General features: G+C 45.7%; 1 protein-coding gene across 1 annotated transcript; it reads right to left on the bottom strand.

Moving 5' to 3' along the window:
* LOC139344799 (noelin-2-like) lies at positions 1-22,272 on the bottom strand. Its single transcript, XM_070983187.1, has 8 exons — positions 21,686-22,272; positions 16,810-16,959; positions 13,618-13,773; positions 8,257-8,476; positions 6,996-7,102; positions 2,239-2,415; positions 1,979-2,152; positions 1-907 (listed from the first exon to the last, which is right to left on the bottom strand). Exons 1-8 carry the CDS (start codon positions 21,827-21,829, stop codon positions 587-589), a joined length of 1,449 nt encoding a protein of 482 aa, XP_070839288.1. The 5' UTR covers positions 21,830-22,272; the 3' UTR covers positions 1-586.
* Between the last annotated feature and the right edge of the window lie 754 nt (positions 22,273-23,026).

Raw genomic sequence — 23,026 nt, 5'->3', positions numbered from 1 at the left:
CTCGGCAAAGTTTGACAGTAAGATTTAATGAATGAACAACCATGCTGACTGAACACGTCCACGATCACATCACAAACCCAGAATATCCCCATCAGGTCCGTCGTCACAGCTCGAGGTTTGAGGCGAGTTGAAATTCAGTTCACGAGCTGATTTTTTTTTTCTTTTTTTTTTGACAATTCGACTTTAACTTCCAAAATCACTTCTTGAGACACAAGTGGAATGAAACGCAACAGAATATGGATGAGCTCAAACCGTCTGACTCTTCTTTCTGTCAGCGTCCCTGCAGCACAGGCTGTTAATTTCCGTCTTCGGCGTGATGAATGCTCGTCAGTGACCTTTAGACATGTGTTCGACCGTGTGTTGTGTCTAGTAGCTCAGTGAGCTCGTCGTCTAAAAGTCATTCAAAGTGAAACACAGACAGTGTTCACTTTCCTGTTGACATGAATGGCCTGTGTGTGTGTGTGTGTGTGTGTGTGTGTGTGTGTGTGTGTGTGTGTGTGTGTTGTAATTTGCAGTACCCTTTAATGACACCTTGCATCCTCCTCCACTACTCTCCCTCTTTTTTTTTTTTACCATTTCCTGCGATCTACCCGTCGCTGCGGATGACGTGAAACAGCGTGACGTTGTAGAGCACCTGGTGTCCGTTGTTCCAGGTGTACAGCGCCCTCTCTCTGGGGTTGTAGTCCATCATGCTGATGTGGGAGTACTGGTTGTGGAAGGGGATGTCGGTGTACTCGTACGAGGAGGAGTTGGTGTGGTAGGCAAAGTGGACCTTGGCCCCGGCCAGGTGGGAGTTGGTGACGTACAGGGTGCCGCAGATCATGAAGGCCTCCCCTGCGCTGCGCTTAGGAAACCCCGTGTCCCAGCTCTGGAGGACTTCCAGCGAGTGGGAGTCCAGACGACTCACCTGGAGACAGAGCGGAGGGTTGGTCAGAGGACAGAAACCACTGTGCACGTGGAAGGTTTTCCACATTTTGTTATGTTTCCGACTCATCTTAAAATTAATTTGATTAATTTTGTTTCCTCACTCATAGAACGACAAAGCAAAACCAGGAGTGTTTGAAATGTATTAAAATAAGACTGAAATAACTCATTTAAATGAGCACTCAGACCCTTCACTTAGTGTTTGGTTAAAGCATCTTTGGCTGCAAAAACAGCCTCAAGTCTTCTTGGAAATGATCCTTCCTGCTCGGCACCATGTTGGATGTGAAGTGTCGGTGCACGACCGTTTCAGATCTCTCCAGAGATGCTCTGTTGGGTTCAGGCTCTGCACCCGTTTTTCCCTTGATCCAGACTAATCTCCAGTCCCTGTCCCAGAAAAACACCTCCACAGCACCACCATGGTGCACTGCAGAAACTTTCTTGTATCCTTCCCCAGATTTGTGCCTATGGACGACTCTGTCCAGCTCACTGACATGCACATCCACTGGGAGACCTAACACAGACAGGTGTGCACCTTCCCTAACTCTGTCCAATGTATTCAGCTACGCACAGGTGTACTGCAAGTTGAGGAGGCACATCCTCAAGAACTGAATCCATTTCAAGACGAGTCTAGAACGTAACAAAATGTGGAAAACTTGTCTGATTTAATGGAGAGTTCTAAGCATTAGCTGTTTATCTTGATGTGCTCGACACATATTACCACACCCACAGCAGATGGAGACGCATCGACACAATCAAATGCATTCAAATGCTGTCTTTTGCAAATTTTCTTGAAATTCAGTCAGAATGTGGGCAAAATGTGGAAGGAAACTTTAACTTGATTGACTGAACAATTGCTGTTCAGGAGATGGGTTAAACAAACGGTCAATTCATGATATTATTATTATTATTATTATTATTATTATTATTATACCTGTTGAATCTTTTATGTCATCATACGTCTTCCTCCTCGTTCAAACGGAGGTTGACACACAGACTTACATGTAACTTATTCAGACTGTTAGAAGACATCTAGACGGACAGCGGCAGACGTTACCATAATGTTTCCAGCATTGGGGATGGAGGTGTAGACGGCCCACAGCCCCATCTCATCAGCCATGAGGTCGATGTCGGAGGAGCCTCCCCAGCTGTAGGGAAAGGTGTTGTTGTATCCGGCTCCGCTCAGGCTGCGCTGGAGCAACACGCTGCGAGAGCGGAAATGGTACTGAACCTGCAAAGACAGCACAAACATCTCACTGTGGTCACTTCTCATCACACCGTTACTCCTGCAGCGCCTCCGCCCGGCCGGTCTCCTACCAGGATGTTGCTCTGGTGTTTGTTGTAGTAGAGCGATCCGTTGTAAACCACATGGCCGGTCCCCGCCCAGGGGTGAGGCAGCAGATGCTGCACAAAGTTCTGCCCCTTTGTGAAATCCCCCATGGTTCTGTACTCCAACACACGCCTGCCCTTATAGTAGCCGTCCATGGACCACACCTGACGGAGGAGGGAAGGGAAACAGGAGGTTTAGCTCTGATCTTGCCTCCAGGATGAAAAATGAGCTCCCAATCAGCTCTAAACTCTGTTGAATCTGCAGAGAGCGCCATGATGGCCACCTGCCACGCCTACAGCAGACTGATTAGATAATTCAATGTTGTTTTGCTTTGGCTGATTCTGAGACTCTGTCAGTCCTTCATCCAGTGAAGTTGAGGCAGATGAGTGACAGCAAACCAAAGTTATTTCACTGACCGGCTGCTAAAGAACGGCTGAGCGACCATAACACACAGCAGGTTTGGATTTCTCCACATGCTGAAGAGCTGATGCTCAAAACCAAAGAGTTTACAGGGCTGTGCTTTCTGAGATAGCTTTTCCTAAACAAAAAATACAAGAGTGCATGTCTAATGTAAGCTTTACATTCCATAAACTCCAGCCAAACTCATTACAGAAGACGGTTTGGTCATCCTCTCAAAGATGTTTACAGGAGCTAAGTCGCTCTACTCTGATACAGTCATCCGCTGGTGAGGATGATGGCTACTTCCTGGAACATGCAGCTTTAGTCTGAGCCTTTTAGCAAAATATCATGTATGTAGCCATCCAGTGCACCTTTCAGACCATCTCACAGGGCTCATGGCTTAAAACGAGTCAGCAGAGACAGAGTGTTCAACCACACACAGTTAACGTTAATTAGCCAACACTTGCTAGCTACAGCTAATAAAATCTGCTAGATGGTTTTCTCTTTCATTGGCCGTGAAAGAGAAAACCTTCATAGTTCCCCGGAGAAACAAACGGACAGAGAACGAGCGAAGATGAGGGGGAAGAAGAGATGAGAAAGGAGGGAAAGTGAGCGTCGACAGCATGGAGGATTAATTACCCAAAGAGGGACGAGAGGTGAAACAGATGAAAGGGAAGAGCAGAGAGCGCTGGCTGGAGACGGCAGCGATGGTGAAAAAGGCTTGTTATTCCGTCTCCAAACACAGAAAAGGAGAGAGGGCAGAAGAGGGAGCAGAGGGGTCGAAGAAGAAGAGGATGTCTCCTGCAGTGGTAGCACCATTTTTCAGATTACAGTTCATTTTAGGCACAATATTCAAAGTGCTCAATGAATTAGAGACTTTCAGACAAAAGTGACTGATTGCAGTGATTCTGAGGGACTTCAGTGACAAAATGTTTAATTGAGACTCAGCTTGTGTTTAGCAAAGACAATGAAAACGGACTGATTACCCCGTCCTCCGTCCTTCCGCCCGTCCGTCCCTCCTCTCAACACGTCCCTGCCTCAGCAGCTCATCTGATGAAGCTTTCTGTTTAAGTTCTCTTAAAACGGTGTTACAGAGGAACACGAGTGCCTTTGTCTTCTGCCAGCTGTAATCTCTTTGCATTTGAATGCACCGCTTGCTTTACATAAACAAGCTCCAGACGCTGATTAAACAACAAACGGAGTGTGCAATAAAGTAAGTGGGGAGTTTTTTGTTGTTTCTGGAGCTCGTATTCCCACAAAGCTTCGGTGCAGAGTTTTTCACGTCTACCCTGTTAAAAGCACTTGCAGCGTAACTCCACTGGAAAAGACAGAGATTCAAATCCACAGCTCTGTGCACATGTTTGCTCTTAAGTGAAGCACATTACACAAATTACTGCATGTGTTTTGGTGTCTGTTTTCTCTTTCGCTTTCGTGGCTGTAGCTTAGAGATGGTCCAAAGGGAAACACCTGGACTCTGGTGCTCTTATTCTCTCACAGTGCTTTTAACAAACCAGCCAAGAGGCTTAAACACGAAGTTAAAATCATGAACTACATTTACATTCACACAAAATATTCAGATTTTTTTATTCTAAAAAAGACAATATTCCCCCTAATCTGTTTGCACGGCTAATGAAAATGAATATTTCACTAATATTCCACTTTACATACAGCCGCGCTCACTCTGATTAACATTATGATGTACAGGAGGAAATTAGGATTATCTGGCGGACTTGAAAAGCTTGACGTTGCAGTATTTGCACAAATCCAAAAACCTGCTTCTAGCCAAATCTTTCACAATGCTTAAACAACCTGAATAATATCAGCATATCCAGCGTCTTAAGTGGAAAAGGCTACAATCAGAATAGGGCCTAATTCTGAATATCCAAGCGGAACATGCTGTTAAATGACCCCAGTCAAATATGGAATACTGTCACATTCAGACTAATGGTGGAATATTCGCCTGCATGTGAGCACATTCACTGACCGACCCCCCCTCAAAGACAGCAGACAAAGCTGTGAGAAACACTGACTGAAGGAAGGAAACGCTGTCTGTAAAACAGAAAAAAGAGACCGTCTTGATTTGTGTGCAGCTGGAATAAGAGCTGAGGAAAGGATCAGCTCCCGGTCAGTGTGGAGGAGGCTGAGAACGACTGCAGCAGCCAGCGACCCTCTGCAAACATCTTTATCGTCTACGCTGCCTGTCTTGACCACTGTTTCCTCCTCTTCCTCGCTTCCTTTCTGTGACATATTTTCGTCAGCGCCTCCCATGCTGCTGTCATCCCGCCCCGCTTGTCTGTCCGGGCTGTTGTTCGTGTGATCAACCCTCTCCTGCTTCCTCCTTCCTCTCTTTGTTTCTTTCACTGTCTGTCCACCCACTCTGTCATTTCCCTGTCTCCTGTCCCTGCTTCACACCTCTTCAACAACAGTCTCTCGTCTCTCTCTCTCTCTGCTTTGCTGCTTGTCTCTCTCCCTCTCACACAGTCGGCAGACACATCTTGACAGATCAGGGGATATCCACACCTCAGCAGCTGTTCTCAAACGCAGCGACAGGTGTGTGCATGCGCGCGTGTGTGAGTGTGAAGCATCATTTGCGCGCACATGCACACACACATTCACACACTGATGAGCTAATGAAGAATTCATAAATGCCAAACTGGGACCCGGTGCAGACACTGTAGTCATGGATACCAAAGGGTGTATGAGAGTGACTTTACTCACTCTGTGTGTGTGTGTGTGTGTGTGTGTGCACATCATTAACTCCATACAGCCTTAACTGATAAGGTGGACGCTGCTCAGCCTGGAAATGTGTGACTTATTTCATTTAGGAAAGAAAATCCATGACATAAAACACATAATTGGTGTTGCCAGCTGGTTGGTGATGCTTCTGATGCTCAGCAGCAATAAATAATGACCTTATGAAATATCAAAGGACAGCAAGGTCGTCTGCAGGGACATGCCTGCAGCGTCATCACTGTTTGGATTTGCATCTGTACTTCTACAAGTCACAAAGTCTTCTTTCCAACACCATCATTTGCTGTTTGTTGGTCTCTTGTCTTTGATATTTACTGTGTATTATAACACCACAGATAAATCAAAGCAATGCTGTGCAGCAGCCAACCCAACAATGTCATTTTGACTGCGTTGTTAAAATGTCAAAGACAGAATTTAGAGCAGGTAGCAGCTGCTCTTTCACACCTGCATTAGGGATTTCATCAGGGGTCAGAAGCTGAACTCTAATGCTGCTCTGTGTGTGCCACATGTGGTTTTACAGTCACTTTTCCAGTGATGGTCTATGGGAAAAAATGCTTCTCGGGCCAGTCTGGGAGCAGCTGTAAAATGCTGAATCCATATTTTTAAGCGTGACAAACACCCTGAAATTGATCATAATGTCCTCATGCAGAAGCACGAGGAAGCCTGCAGACACTTTTCACTGAATGTGTCCAGCTCTGCCCAACACGTCCACGGTTCGCTGTGAACAACACCGGTCTGAAAACCTTTTAAAAATCAGCTCTGCACATGTTCCACGAGGAGGGAAATGCATCCGACACGTTTGTTAGGCCTCAAGGAAACACGTTTTGGTACGAAAGGCTGAATGTAAATATAACTGTTTGTTCACAAGAGAACTCCACAGGGCTCCTTTAAGCTTGAAGACAGAAGTCATTTCAGCAGATGACGGATTTTTATTTCCATCTATTATTATTTATGATGCTAATCCAGAAATTCGTATAACGTGCATTAGTTGCGCATTGCTGAGCGTCAAACTCAGAGTGGGGAACATGCAGCATACAGCATTTTAAAGAAAAGCTTCCTATTTTTGGCACAGAGGTGCAAACAGACTCGGGGGTCGGGAAAGAGCCCCCACCCACAACCTCGCAACCACAGTCACGCTGGTAACTGGGAAGCGGCGGCAATAACTGGGATGCTGCTGCCGTGTGTAGCTCCTTCTCATCACCAGGGAGAAGCTCTAATAGGGAACAGGCAAGGGTCACCATGGCGATATAAATCACACCTGGCAACTGGGAGACAGTCGCCTTGACAACTAGCTTAATATGCGCTCACCGAATACGATGTGTGCACATGTGTGTGTGCAGGAAGCGGGTGAAGCCTGTAGCGAGTGAAGACAGAGTGCACACAGGAGTCATGTTAGGAGTCAGGCAGAGAGACTGAAGGAATACATCAACGGAAAACATGGAGCTCAGCGGCCGTGCGACCACATTCAGAACACCTGCTTCACTGTGTGTCACACACACACACACACACACACACACACACACACACACACACACACACACACACACACACACACACACACACACACACACACACACACACACTGTCCACCTACTCTGCTGTCAGAGCTGGGAATCATGGCGTCAGTCATCCAGGAGCCAAAGCGGGACCCCGAGGCTCTCACGGTAATCGGGCTGCTAACTGCAGTCAGTCGACCACAACCTGTTAGCAAAAAATGGACATACAGTGTTAAATCTGCAAGAAAGATCCAAAAAAAGTGAGTTTTATAGTTGAAGTGAGCAACTAGCAAACGTGTGTTCATAGCTTCTGGTTTGGGGTGATCGATGTTGCCTGTCGAGGTCATCTGGCCAGCTTGTTTACAGGCTGCCACCAGTCCCACCTCAATTTACCGACATCTCATGAAATGTATTGAAGTAAAATATGTTTCGGAAAAGCTTTTTTCTAAACGAAAGAAAATATTTTCAACTCAAAACTGCTTACATTGTTTTTTCTGAAAAGCTCGTTTTTGAAATATGAGTCGCAACGAACAAACCCTTCAACTGTTTCAGCTGCAAAATCCATCTTGTGAGTATAAAAGCGTCACCCTCTGTGGGTTTGAGAGGTGAATGTGAAAACTGCTGAGAACTGGAACAGAGGCTGTGGTCAACACTAATGGATTTCAGAGACAATCTCTCATTGCAAAAGCGACATCATAACATCCGTGTAAATATCTCAAACCTCTTCAGCAACATGATCCATTTCTATGTTTTCATCACAATACGCACAAACAGCACCAGCTCTGCTCTGCCCTCATACACCTGCCTCCTGCTCTGAACAGGCTGACATTTTAAGAAATATGCTTATTTGCTGTCTGGTGGTGAGTCGGAGGAGGAAATAAATCAATACCACTCTTATGTCTATCTGGTTTATATGAAGCTACTGCCAGCTTAGCTTAGCATGAAGAGCAGAAACAAGCGAAACAGCAGACAGCCGTAAGACAGGACCAGCCTGTTCTCTTATACTTACTGTACAGACATGAGAGCATTGATCTCCTCTGGAACTCTTGGCAAGAAAGCAAATACGCAAATCTCCCAAAATGCAACTCTGCTCTTGATTACAGCCGTTTGATCTCTTTAAACATATTGGGGAACTTTTAAAACCAAAAGGCCTCAGAAGAGACGCAGATATCCTTTTAATCCAAAGTGTCGGTTTCTTGCTCATAAAACTCTGGACTACTATTCCCATAATGCAACATGATACCATCTTCTGTTAGACGTCCTCTGCTTGGTAAATGTCCAATGTCAAAGATGGCTAAAGTAAGTAAAAACAGTAGTTTTCTGTGTATTACGGAGTACTACCAACCCTCCAGCACGTACCCAGTTTGTTCATGCAGCTGTGTAGTCTGGTCTCCAGCAGTAAAACCCTCTGCTGAAGCTCCTCGTAGTCGTACGCTCCGATCTCTTCCTGAATGGCTGTCAGGATGATTGACAGGTTGAGGAGCTCCAGTCGCAAGGTGGCCAGCGTCTGCAGGTCCAATCTGTACTGCTCCACCACTGACAGAAGGGGCCGTAGCTGAGACATCTGGCCCTTCAGCTCCTGTGGGTGCACAGAAGATGGCGAGAAAAATAAGCCAGGGAGAGGACGTGGTCCACACTAATGTGGCTAAATCTGACAACACATCTATTTCTCTCTCCGTTTTGGGTGAGGCAGCTCAGGAAAGCCACCGCAGTCACTGAGTGTGACTACATCCCTGTGAGTGGGTGAGTCTAACTGGGAGGAGACCCCAGAGAAGACTCAAAGTGCTTTCCATTCACATAATGATGCCTGTTCCACTCCTCGCTCCTCCATCCTGCAGCCTGCGACCTGGAGACTGATGGAGGGAGGATAGAGGGGGCTTCCACGGGAAAACGTCAGGTGTGATCTACTTTTCCTTTACAGCACAGCAACGTGAATCTGCTCAGTGATTGGTCAGCTGTTACAGGGCAGTCAGAGCTGAACAGCATTACTCAAATTATTTGTGGAAACAGGAATAAAAGCACAAACTGCCGCTCAAATGTTATTCAATATCCAGGAAACAAAAATGGTTAGATGTGTGTCGAATATGAACGATGACTGAATCATAAAGATTTTTTCTTCATCAGCCAATTTTATTTTCTTCTTCTTTTCCATTCAAAGTGCGTCTCAGCTCGTTCAGGAAAAATACAGTTATGGCTCATAGTCGTGCCCTAATGCATTTTTTAGCAGTACTGGAGCAGTAATCATCAGGTGTCAGGTTCTCTTCTATGAATCATTGTTTCTGAAAAGTACAGAAATGGTATGAGATCAATTAGATTGTTCCTTTAATTCAGTTTTCAATGTCAAAATTCAGCTGCAGACGATGCTTTCCTCAGTGTGCTGCAGTGAGGCAGGTCACTGCTGACGTCCACCTGCAGCACCTGCTGCTGACGACCGACACTCATTGTTAGAGAAAAGTTAAAAAGACTAAAGCATGAAACTACACAACTATTCATCTTCTGCTAAGTTATTTCTGCACATTCGACAGCTGAGATGCTGTGCGTCACTGCCGTCTCCCCTCCCACCGTCTCGTCCCCACCTCTCTCTCTCACATGTGTGTTGAGAGGAGCAAAGACATGAGGAGGAGACGCAAAGGGCCAAGTTAGCCAAATGGAAAGCATGCCCAGAAAATGCTGGAGGGACTACATCTCCCATCTGGCCCGAGAACGCCTCACAATCCCACAGGAGGAGATGGAAGAAGTGGCTGGAGGAGAGAGCTTCTGGGCTCCTCTGCAGGACTGCGACCACATGAACAGCACAAATGTCTTCTTTTCAAACATATTTCCGTCCACAGTTAAAGATCTGTTTAAAATACTCACACTGGACTTTTTCTGCTCTCGTCTTCAGGGAAGATCAACATTTACCATTTGAACGATATGTACGACAGCTGTGTGCTGCAGCAAGAGGCTGAGGGGTTTTCCTGATACACCGCTTTTCTTTCTGTTTTAGCCTCCGTACTTAGACGTCTTTTCACCTTCGAAACCTCCCATAGACCGTCTGCTGTGCAGAGAGGAGCTGCGTTTGAAATGGAAGTGTCACAAGCGAAGACAAAAACCTTATCAGCCCCTCAGAACATCTCATACCCCCGCACACCAACACAGCAACACATCCAGGAAACAGGCTTGGCAGTCAGTCAAACACTTTATGTGTTTAATCCGTCTCTGCTATCTTCACATCAGGACGTAAATGCTTTTCCAACATCGCTTCAAACCGTTTTCCAAAGCTGTCTTACATGCTTGGTTTGACCTTAAATTTGGCTACTTTATCCTGGCTGATTTGTGCTGCCGTCATTATTTGCATATAAATATAAGTTCATTAATATGCATGGAAATCAATCTCGACAAAATGATGGAAATGTCACAGCCTGTTAGATAGTAAACACTTTACCTGGCTAATCCTCCCCTGCCGTGTCTCCTCCTTCATCTTCACCTCTCGCTAATCTCTCCCCTCCTGTTTCACTCTTTTATCTCTCCCCTCCCTCTGCCTAACCTTTACCCCTCCTTTTACTTCACTTTGCTCATTCCTCTCATCCGCCCTCCCACAGGGGAAAACAGTAATATGCAATGAGGATTTTTTTTCTATTTCCTCCCCTTTTCCCCTCCATCTCTCTCAAACCGTCAATCTATCCCTGTATCTGTCTGTCTTAATCCCTCTGTTTTACCTCCTGCTCTCCACCTCCCTGCCCCCCCCCCGCCCCTCCCCTGGGATGAACACACTGTTTAGTTATTGATAAACTTACTGTTGCTGCACATTTGCATAAATATTCACCAGTTCTGCCTCTCAGTGCAAAGGCGAAAGCTTAGGACTGTGAAAACCCCCAAGGAGCAACAAGCGCACACACACAACACACACATACACACACACACAGAGACACACACAAAAACTAACTGCATAAAAACTTAAAAACAGACCCCAGAGCCTGTGATGTTGTTAAGAAGATGCTCGGCAAAAGATGAAAGGCAGACTGGATTTACTGGGAGGTGGAAATTCTCTCTATCTGGTGAAGTACAGTAAGGAGTAGTGTGTGTGTGTGTGTGTGTGTGTGTGTGTGTGTGTGTGTGTGCGTGAACATGCTGCTCCTCGGGTGTGTCTGTGTTTGTGTACCTCCTATGGAGCCTGCGTCCGTTTCATGTGGCATCCATGCTTTTAACTGCGATTTAAAAGCAGAGTTGAGGAAGCTGAGTCTGAGCTTGTCATTACGTTCGCCTGTGTTACGTTTGGTGTTTGGTATTTTAAAGGAATAGTATGTGCATTCATTATCATGCAGAAAAGGCTGTAAGTGTCTGCCAATTAGTTTAGCAGTTGCCAGGCAACAAGTGGAAAATATAAGTTATTGTTTGTAGTACATATAGTACATAAACGCACTGTAACATTGTGGTTATACTACATCTTTTGTATGGATTAAACAAATGAAACATAACATGTTAATTGGGAGTTTTAAAGGCACTGGTAAGCCGCTTATATGAGCTGTTTGCAGTCTTTATGCTAAGCTAAGCTAAGCTAACAGTGGTCTTTGCAGGAAAGCAAATAAGCACAGCTCCCAAAATGTCAAACTTTTCCTTTGACACTGTTCATTTTCGATGCTGCTGGAGTTTGTTCTTTCTGGGATGATCTTAAAGAAGCTAAAGCAGCATAATGGTGTGGTGACATTGACTTGTGAGCTGCGGCAAAAACGCTGATGACCAGTCAGGGCGCTCCAGGAGTCAGCATGGCGAGCTAACAACGGCACACCACAAGCCGTGAGTCACACAGCATCACATCAAAAACTTTATATTCAATGCTTTCGACCAGGGTCCTCGCACTTAAGGGTTTAAACGATCAATACTTACTGAATGAGACTATATACCATCTCATATCTGAAACTGATTGGAGAGCCTGTGGGTAAAAGTTCAATTACACTGAACTCTTTGCCAAATCAGCCAGACACGATCATTCAATTCCAGAAGTTAATATTTCGCCTCCGTCCTGACTGAAGGGAATCGGAGTGAAATTTTGTCTGACTGCATCATGGAGCTGCGTCCCTGAAGAGCTGCTCTCACGCAGGAAACCGGCCGCCTCCAGCGAGGGCGTATCCCGATGAGCAAGGCCGCCAGACGCTCTGGTTGATGGGTGAGCTGGGCGTTTTGTCAAGCAGTAAAAAGACTTTCTCGTACTACAGCTGAACAGCACACCGTGTTTCTGAAAATATTTGACAGGCGATACCATCTGGATTCGTATTTGATCAGCACCACCTAGTCTGACAGTTTGATCTGAGTTTAGCGAGCCTGATGAGCAGCACTTCATGGGCTCATTTGCATAGAGCAGAAGTTGAGTCATGTTTATGCAAATACAGATACAGAGAAAGGTCTGTCAACTCGCCGCGGTGCAGCCGGGTCTCCTGTTCTCCACAGAAAATTAATTCAATCCAAAGGTTTGACATCCGTTATCGCATCCACTCTGAAGGTGCAGCCGCACCGGATCCACCATGTTGAAAGCAGGCGAGCTGAAACCAAACGCCGCCCAGCTCGCGGTCCGTCAGCCACCAGCCGGAGCGTCCAGACGCGTCCTCGCCGGATTCTGTGCGTCTGCACCGTGACTCCTCCTTCACTGGTCTCTATTCATTTTCAATCATTCCACTGTGTTATGAGCTTCTGGCAAAAGACGTCTCAGTAACCGAGAAAGCTCTGAGTTGGTGATTTGCACATCAAAAGACATCCAGACGCCTGTTTAAATAAGGGCTGCGTTTGGTTGAGACTGTCCCGACGACAAACTGGAATCTAGTCATTGAAATGCTGTTTGAACAGTGATTACATCTGACCTAGATATCTAAAAAACTTTCACTTTTCGGACTAATTTAGGCCCCTTTTCCCACTGATGTCAGACAAGACACAAATCCCCAAACGAATGCTTCCCGGGAAGGTCGCACGCAGGTGCAGACAGAGCAGAGGGTTTCACTGGCTCTGAGTGTCAGCGCCATGAGGCGTCCTGCGCTGCCAGTTACACACACTAAACCAGCAGCGTCACAGCTGATTTAACTGCTCACATCATTCGCCCCTCATTCCTCAAATGCATAGCTTTTCATTCTCTGTAGCTCTTGAGATAATCTTCCGCTTTCCTGCTGGTTTGTTGTTGGCACAGACGCCTGCCAGCAGCATCATGGCAGAGAGCAGCGAGCCTGATGAGATTAGTACTCCTAATTTAAGAAGTGAAATACATTTAGATTTCCCTGAATAAAAGGCAGCACTTATCCAGCAAACTAATCTTATCTCCTCTCCTGCAAATTCAAGACACTGACACCAAACTGACAGGAAATGTTTGCTGTACATGACCTCAGTATTATGTAAATTTCATCATAAATATTCAAATGTCAGACTCATTTCAGACACTTTTTTTTGTCGGACAGCTCCGAGTCTTAATGTGTGCAGTGATGCTGCAGTTTTGCTGGCGCCTTCCGTACGAAGCCGTCGCGACGCTTTTACACAGCGGACGTGAGGTTACTGAATTGACAGCTTCGAGACAAATTGTGTCCCCTTCAAGAAAGATGCTCGCGTGTCTGAGTGCAGGCAAGAAACTTCAGCTTGGCATGCGTGAAATCAATGTTTTCACACCAAAGGTTATGTGTTCCCTACAGCGACCGTCCTACTGTGTTACTGTGCGCCTGTGTCTGGGCGTGTGTGTGTGTGTGTGTGTGTGTGTGTGTGTACCTGCAGGCCCTTGGCCGTCAGAGTGCGGGGGTTGGACACATAAGTGTGTAAACGTCCGTCCACTCCTCTCAGCAGCGGCTCACTGTCTCGGACATACTGCAGGTCTCTGGATGTCCGCAGGTCCACCACCTCCATGGACTGACTCACATTCTGAACCTAACACACACACACGCACACACACACACAACACATGCAGAGAGTTCATTTTCTGACTGATTACTGTTAGCAACCTGCATCCACAAATGCCTCTGATTGGTTCTGGCTGTTGTCTGATTACTGCCACCTGCTATTTGTTTCCAAACACCTGTTGTTTGCCAGTGAATATGATTCTGTGGTGATGTGATGGAATATTGAGGGCTGGCTCGCCCAAACTCTAAAAAGACAAATTTTCTCACGCACACCTCTCGTGGTATCAAGCCAAGGAGGCGAGCAGATGGTTTTGGTTTTATCTGTCCAGGAGGATATCCATCTGTGAGATTTCTGCTTCCACCCCATTACAGCAGAGATGAAAATTTAATTTCATGTGCGCTACTTAGGGCACTGAAAAATGCCATTTAGAAAGTTTGTGTCTATCCAAAGACAATGTCCTAGTTTCTCTGGTTAGTCCACACATTAACTATCTGTGGGGCTGTCTAGTCTTCTGTCTTTAGACATTGTGTTTCAGCTTTTCTGTGTGTGTGCATCCTGTGTGTGCGCATGGCGAGTGAGTTTCAATTACTGAGTTGATTATTTGGAGATAATGTAGCCCATATATCATAAGAAGGAGACATACTTCATTAATCACCACACAACATGCACATGCCATGCTTTTTGGTGAAGTCCTTCCTCCATGGCAGACCAGGAGCGGTGGGCTGCCAGCTGACAGCGGCGCCCGGGGACCCAGTTCCTTTTTGTCACCATTGGTCAGGTGGTGATCTTCTTGCTTGTGGTTTTTATGGAGGATACCCCAGGTGAACACGGAGAGAACATGCAAACTTCACACAGAAAGGCCCGTTTCCTCGAGCAGCAGGCACTGAAGGCATGGTGGAGGACACGCCCCCAGCGCCCCAGGCAGGAATCGAACCTGAGACCTTCTAGCTGTGAGGCGACAGTGTTCCACCAGTGCTCATATGTGGTCGTTATTAAAACAGACTACCTAGCAGCTCTGTGAGGCTAACATGCTCACAGTGATAACTCTAATGCCTGCCATGTTCAGCATCTTAATTTAGCCTATTAGCATGCTAACGTTTGCTAATTAGCAGTCAGCTCAGCCTCAGTGAGGCTGTGGCTGAAGGGCCTTTGTTTTACAGGTTATTTGTTAACAAAACTATTGTGCACATTAAAATGTTGACCCTTATGATGGCGCTGCAGGAACTACAACTGATCACCAGTTATTTCTTTATGTCGGTCAGAGAGCAGTGCCAGTTTTACCTTTTTAAAGCAAGGACTGTGGATTATCCAAATGAAGGGAGACACTGATTCTGGAGGGACAAATGTCTGCTGAATCTTTTAAAGGAAATTTTATAACGCAGCGAGCAGCACAGACAAAATTAATTTCACCTAAATTTAAAGGGGCGGCAGCAGAGAGAGACATGAGGCAGGGGTGGTTCAGAAATATACTCGTCCTGTACAGAACGTTCCTCCTTCACAAAGACTCCACTGAGGGCTTCAAATGGAGCTGTGGACACACATAAATGCACCTGCATGTATGTGTTTAGAGCTCTGATACTGCTGCCTCTCTCTGCCTGTAGTCACCACTCAACGTCCCACCCACAGCATGATATGATTGGTTGGACAGCGTATCAACAGGACGCATGCGTAGACTGGAGCTGCTCCGGCGAGCGAGCCGGGCTGTTTCTGAAGTTGCAGAAATACCAAAATCTCATGATCTAAAAAGCAGATTTGGAATTTGAATGTTAAGACTGAAGCTTCAAAGCGTCCAACTGTCCTAAAATACACGAATCAAATCAAAAGAGGTGATTTTGGGCTACATGCTGCTTACATTCAGGGTGAACCAACCCTTTAATATTCCAGCCACCTTGGCTCGACAACATGATGCAAAATCACGCGGATCATATTTCTTTGAAGGAGCTTCCCATTAGATCCATTTCATCATGAGATTCTCAGAGAGAATATGCGCTCCTCTAAAGAAATAAACACTCCCACGCTCCTCCTCATTAACCGCCCTGAAACGCTCCCAGATACATCAAATATCTTTTAATACTGAATGGGAAAAAAACAGTATTACAAAAATGACCCACATATCCAGAAGCGATATGCAAACAAACAAACAGTCACCCACACGTCTCCTGCTGTAACACATGCTGGGGAGGACGTAAACACACACACCCACGCACGCACACACACACACACGCGTTCACACGCGCAGCAGGACCTGGGTGTCACTTCCAGAGAAACGCTGAGTTAATTAAGATTCATAAATACAGAAGCCTCCCAACAGGAACAGAGCGAGGAGCGAGGAGGAGACCTGATTCCAGATCTGCTGCTCTCTTTTCCCCTAACCCTGTTTGAGGAAAGAGAGCAGGAAATGCAACACCGGCAGTGAATGAAAAAGAGTTATAACCCTCCCGACGTGACTGCGCTGTGGTTGGCTGCTACTCTGGCGAGCGCGCGGGCTGTAGTATCGTAATGCGTGAGCCCTGCAGTCGTGCATGCTTTGGGAAATCTTTGCTGCTCTGATGGTGTTCAATAATTCATCAACTTCTGTCACAAATCACTTTTATTTCTCTCTTGGGACGCACATATGCTGTGCATTGAGAGAAATGTGCTTACGCAGCCAGACGCAGATGCACACAAGCACACACACAGATGCAAACACGTATACGAACAGATAGGCATGCGAACAGTCGTATACAGAGCTGCACCCTGCAAACAGAGCAAAGTGTTCCTTCCCCACCCATCTGTCAGCGTCTCCTTTGAGTTTAAACTCTGCTGGCATGTTGAATGACTGCGAGTCTTCAGAGGATACAGCTACTGATGTATCAGGGATACATCTGTCAGTGAAACCTGAGTGTGTGTGTGTGTGTGTGCGTGTCTGTTCATGTGTGTTTCGGCAAGTGTCAAAACAAAGAGACAGTCCAGTGAATATTTCATTCCAGTACGCTGCCTCTCCCCTGCGCTGCATCGCAATGCTGACCACTGAAACATGCAGGGATGCACTCCGAGCCAGACAAACAAACACACACGCCGCACCTGTTCAGTCAGCAGGCGTAGCTGTCGACTCCGAGGGTCTCGTTTGCAGAGGTTTCGTGCCGGAGCGACCACCGTGCAGACGCACCTGCCGTCGGGATCGGACGCCGTGCTGTACACCTGCCAGCCCTCCTCCGAGCCCGGGTACAAACCCTGCACACAAACAGGCGCTGCGTTAATGCAGGAACACCACATCAGCTGTGCTTCAACAAAGTCAATGAAGTCAAGATCAAAGAAAATTACAGGATTGGATTGTTCAGCTCACATTTCTGAGGATATCAACGCTCTTTCTGTTGAATCTGAAACATTTTCAGTTTCTGCTTTCTACCTGATTTAACATCAACAATTCCTCCAGCAACAACTTCTGGCCATCAAGGATTTTTCTCGTGGCATTTTTAGACTGTTTAATCGCACTAAAACAAGCAAACTGTCAACAGTTTAGATCATCGATTGATCATTTGAGTCTCTTGTCAGGCGACAATGGCTGCAGCGTCTAAAACATGAGGATTGGCCACTTGTGCCTTTCAGTAAAATATCTTTGGATGCTGGACAATTTATTGGACAAAATAAGGAATTTGAAGTGACAGTGGACCCTTGATGGACAATTTTCTGGAGTCTTTCCTACGTTCCCACATTTATATGGCACATAACAGGAGCGTAGCAAAGGGTGCTACGTTCCCATCATGTGCTATGCTCGTGTGGTTTGGCTTTGTTTTTTGAATCAAACACAACAGGAGGGTTAATGTGTGAGACACAACACAACACTGAAGTTTTTGACATTTCATACATGGAGCAATTGTTATTATACAGTTTCCACCAGTGAACACAATCAGATATTCGTCAGCAGCCACCTCGTCTGGAGCTTAAAAAGTGGCCCCTTCCACCAAGTCACCGTGACCAAGACGAGACAATACACTCAGATATTATGTGTTTATTAAATGTGCCATCCGTATACAGTATGTGTTCGACAGAGGAGTATTAGTATTAGTACAAGAGTATTAGTATAGACAGCAGAACAGGAGATGCGTAGTCATCGTAAACGTGTCTGTATTTTGATACCAAAACGTGAGAGACTCTGACGAAGAACAATTTAAATCACGCTGAGCTTTTTAAAGCACGAGTACAGTGACTGCCAAAGCTACGTTTCAAAGGCCCTGAAGTGCACGTTTCATTATTTATTTTCTGTGTGTTGGCTAGTTTGAATCTGTTTTTGTGAAGTGTTTTTCAAAGGGACCCATGACTCACGGTGCCGGAGCGATTTCTTTTCTGCGTTTTCTAACACAACACACATTCTCTTAGCATGCTATTCAGGTCACGCCGCAGTTAGAAAGGTGGACAAATATTTTCCTTTTAAAACGCTTCTGTCTTATTCGATCACGCTGGAGAGTCTCAGCACGCTTTCAGGGACTCTTTTCTGTGTGTTTTTGTTTGTGTGAATCTGTTTTTGTGCAGTGTTTTTCAAAGGGACTCAATGAGTCACATTACTGAAGCAGTTTCGTTTGAGCATTTCGAGCAAACACTCATCCTCTCAGCACGTTATTCAGGTCATACTGTAGTTAGATGTGTGGACAAATATCTTCCCTTTAAAATGTTTCTGTCTAAATCTCAGCTGGATTTCACGAGCAAATGGCCTCATATTGTGATATATGAAAAGCAGAGTGCACGCTCTTTGACTTTATTGTACTTGACTGCACGTAGACGTCCGTGTCTAAACTGGATATTTCTCGTCTGCAGCTAAAATCAGCTGTGACATCTCCCACATGTCTGCATCCAGGAAGTCTTGCAGCAGAGCTGGAGAGATTCCACCCTCTGCATCCACAGCCGGAGCTGCTGTTCTCTCTGGCAAAAAGTCACCGTTTCCCCAGAGCGCCCACAAATCTGCACAAAAAATGATTTCTGCTCTCCTCAAAGTCCAGAATAATTCACCACTTCGCCTCTGCTGAAGCCGTTTAATTCACATATCAAAGACACATTTCACCGATTTGTCTTCAACTCATCTATTTCTATAACTTTCAATGTTAACGTATAATTTGGTTACCTGAATGTATTTTGTTTTGTTCTAATATTATTATAAAATGTTGACATTGAAATACAACTAAATGTATAACCTTGAAATCTTTGATTTTTTTAGCATCTTATATCAAAAAAAAACACTTAAACCTGAATTCATAAGACAAAAAAAAAAAAAAAAGTTGTGTTATAATCGATATTTGTATACAAACAGTGGATCATGTGACTGTGAAGCTGCTAATAGAGACGAATCCCTGACAGCTCCGCTCAGCTTCTGGTCGGCTCTGACTGCTGTCACGGCTGCAGCAGACATGTTTTTTTCAGCGCAAACGCTCTAAAAACCAAATATACGTTACAAACATCGACAAACTGCAGACAACGTTAGCGACCAAAGCTGGCGACCATGGCGGAAGATTTTTCTCTTATTTCTCATGTGAATTCAGACAGAAGCTCCTCACAGTAAAATAATTGAATGCTACTAATTCAGTGGTATTTAATTTGCAGCATTAGGTGTTCAGCAGCTTCTAAGAATAAAACTGAGCGGAGATTATCTGCTTGTGTCGCATAAACTGCAGCCCAGAGAAAGACAAACACATTTATCAATAGTTTTAAAACAGCACCTGAGTTGTAACATATTTTTTTAATTTCTGGGGGCTGGTTGGGACCTCATTAAGTAGCGCTGAGGTGCCAGCAGTCGTTCCCTGGGGTCTCAACGTTGGACCTGGGTCACAACACATGAAATTAGAGCGCACGTTAAATCATGCGCTGGTTTTTGGTGAGATTTAAGCAGGTCTTCTGTTTGACCTACTTAGCGGTAACATTTCAGAACAATGTAAAAGCATGGCTGAGCTCAATCTGACACATAACAGCCCGTCACAGTAATCTCACTGAGAAGCTGCCCTACAAACCCTGAAAAAGAATAACAATGACAGAGGAGGAAGCTGGGAGGCGAGCGAGGAGCTGCGGGAAGGGGAGGTGGAGGGAAACGTCTGATAAATCAATCAGCTGGCTTTGGTGTGCTAACCTTCAAGTCCCATTCACAATGAAACTGGTGGGGGTAGGGGGCTTTAAAACAGGAGGGCGTGGACAGGAAGAAGATATAAGCATTGTTGTGCCAACTGCTCAGAGAAGGACATATGGCACCTGAGGACTCATTTCACACAGGGGAGAAATAATAGAAATCTGCTCAGTCAGCTTATTCTACACACAAAAGCTAAATGCATAAATGTTCCCCACTTGCACCCCAGGGGGCAATTCAGCAGTCGCCAGGAGGTAAAGACGGTGGAGTCGTTCAACAAACTTGGAAAACAGATTTATTTAAAGAATATCGTATTGAGCGTATTGAGCCAGCTGTAAGACCTGAACACCAGGCGACGCATTGAGTGAGTGAGAAAAGTAGTTAGTGAGCAAGGAGGGGGGGTCTCAGCAGTCAGCTAATACGGATAAATGGCTGAAAGAGAAAGTGAAAATTAGTGGATTAATGGTTGAAATAACTAGCTTAAGTTGAAATACTTAAAAACACTGGTTTAAATAGACAGCGGAAAGTAATGGATAAATGGTTGGCATCAGATAAACGTGACCAAACCAACCTAAACTCTGGCAGCTCGACTGATTACAAATATTGTAACAACCCACTTTTACATAATTAAAGGCATTAAATAACATCCAGTTTAAAATCAACTCAAACAAACACACTCTGAACATGACGGGGACGTCGATAATGAGCTCCTCTGACAGGACCGTGAGGGAACAAATGAAGTCGGAAGCACTGATCTAACTCTCGATTACATTCACGTGTCGTCAAACTGATTTACAGCAACATGACAGGTGAAGATTTAAGAGCTTCTCTGTCTATCGTCTCCTGAAGCTGCACAAAACAGCAACGCTGCACCTCTGACATCTCCATCTGCTCTCAGCCGGCTCTGTGCGTCGTGGTTGTGTGTAGGCGTCTGCTTGCATGAAACAGAATGCACTTTGCTGAACTTGCAAAGTGCTGCCACACAGCAGCTGTGAGGAGCCTCCAGAGCCACAGAACTAAATCATGCAAAGCCCAAGTGTGCGCAAACACAAGCACGCACGTACGTGGCCATGCACACTGCACTGTGCACAGGTAGCAGACCTGCATGTGCAGCCGTCCAGCATCTGCACGACTGGGGTTGCCAAGGTGTTGCTAGGGCAACAAATCGCTGGCTGTCCCACGGGTGACTCAGCCTCCCCCAGGAGAAATATCACCCCAGTAAGTCTGAGAGAGAGCAATCCCATTACCCCACAGCGTGTGTGTGTGTGTGTGTGTGTGTGTGTGTGTGTGTGTGTGTGTGTGTGTGTGTGTGTGTGTGTGTGTGTGTGTGTTGGGGGGGGGGGGGCAGTGGCTGCATACTATACATGTGTTCTTTATGACTCATATCAGCAGAAAAGAAAAGGTTATTTATTTATATATCGCTGTTATTTATTCCTCGTATTTGCAACACGCTGTGCTCCATTTCCTGCCAGCATTTTTTCCTTCTCTGTTTCTATTTTCTGCACCAATAAACAGATCAAATAACTGCTGCACGGAGCCTAAATGCTCCTGGATGTTTCCGATCCTTCAATTTGACTCTTTTTCAACGTGTTTTGCTTCAATTCAAAAGCAGCAACTGCAAATAATGTCAGTGTCAAATGATGAGAGCTTATGCAATAAAGGCAGTGGGTGCTGTGAATGAAACAGCTGACTGAAGCATGCACTCCTACACATTTTACACAATGTGAAAGATCAACTTCTGCTGACAAAAAAATTTCGTTGAGGAAAAAACGACTCTTACAGTGCAGTGTGTGTGTGTGTGTGTGTGTGTGTGTGTGTGTGTGAGAGTGTGTGTGTACAGAGGATACATACACTGACGATGCGCTCATGTGTGCCCTCAGGGGAGATGATGGTTCCATTGAGCCCGACCAGCGACGGCAGAGTCTGGGACATCCAGTTAGTTACCATGGCCATGGTGCTGAGCACCGCGCCAATCTTCAACATGGGAACGCTCATCCTGACACGCACACATTCACACACCACACACACACACCAACAGAAACTCTGTCTGGCTCTCACACACAGTCCAAACTGTTGACAGCAGTCATGCTAAAAACATCGTGGTGCTACAGGTAAAACGTGCTCGCGCTCGAGAGGTTTCAGCTCTACAATCCAAAGTCAGTGTTTTGAGCTGAAAGCACAGCTGGGACGATCTGCCGAAGTCTGCGCTCCTACACTGCCACAGGTTAGAAGATAAATCCTGGAGCACGAGCCACTCCAGATGCCTCCATGCGACGCATGCAGTCCCAACATCCAACGCCGGGCTCAGGCTGCAGGAGCTCCTGGGAACAGCTGGTTAGGTCCGACTGAGCCGTGCGTGTGTTTCCTGGACTCCTTCCTTCGCCTGGCAGTAAGACGCTGTGGCTGAGCCAGCGCTGCTCTCTCATTTATCCACTAACTCTCTGCCTCTCCCTCCCTCCACCCTCCCTCCCTCTCTCTCTCCGACACACTCCTCCATCTCTCCCTTTAACTCATGCTCTCACCTATTGTCACGACTCGTTCATCAAATGGGCACATTCCTGTAAACCTTTGAATAACATTTGCTTAAATGAACAAGCGGATAACATGAAACAGCAGGATGACAAAATCTCACTAAACATTTCTCCTCTTTTCTCGCTTTTCTTGCCTATTTTCCAACCCATAACCCCTTTTGCCTCATTTTCCGGCCCGCTAATGTTTGGCTTTTATCTTTATTGAAGACATTGATTTCTCTTGCTCTGCTCATTTCCCCCTACTTTCCTTTATATTGATTAACACAAACATCTACATGAAAGCACAATGCTCTGGATTGACCTGTCCCTGCTCCGTGTGTGTTTGTGCTTCATGTGCAAACTGACACAACACTGCCACCATGTGGCCGCCGTACCTCCAAAACTCAGCGCGCAAGCTGCTTCAGACTAGATTTGATCAAAACTTGAGATGAAGTACAAGATGTTCTGAACATGTTTTATTTGATCTGTCTGCAGCGTTTCTGTGGAAGCAACAAACTCCCAAATTAAAATCCAGCCAATGTGCCGATACTGTTTGTGTCTGCCTGCCTGCCCAGATGAAAAGGAGCTGGTTGGTGAATCTGCTTCAGAGAAGACCTACGTCTCATTTCCATGCCACATACTCCACACTATATACAGAATATACTATATGCTAATTGTCTAA

The sequence above is a fragment of the Chaetodon trifascialis genome, chromosome 2 (genome assembly GCF_039877785.1).
Source record: "Chaetodon trifascialis isolate fChaTrf1 chromosome 2, fChaTrf1.hap1, whole genome shotgun sequence".
Taxonomy (NCBI): domain Eukaryota; kingdom Metazoa; phylum Chordata; class Actinopteri; order Chaetodontiformes; family Chaetodontidae; genus Chaetodon; species Chaetodon trifascialis.
This window is presented reverse-complemented; position numbering and strand designations above follow the sequence as displayed.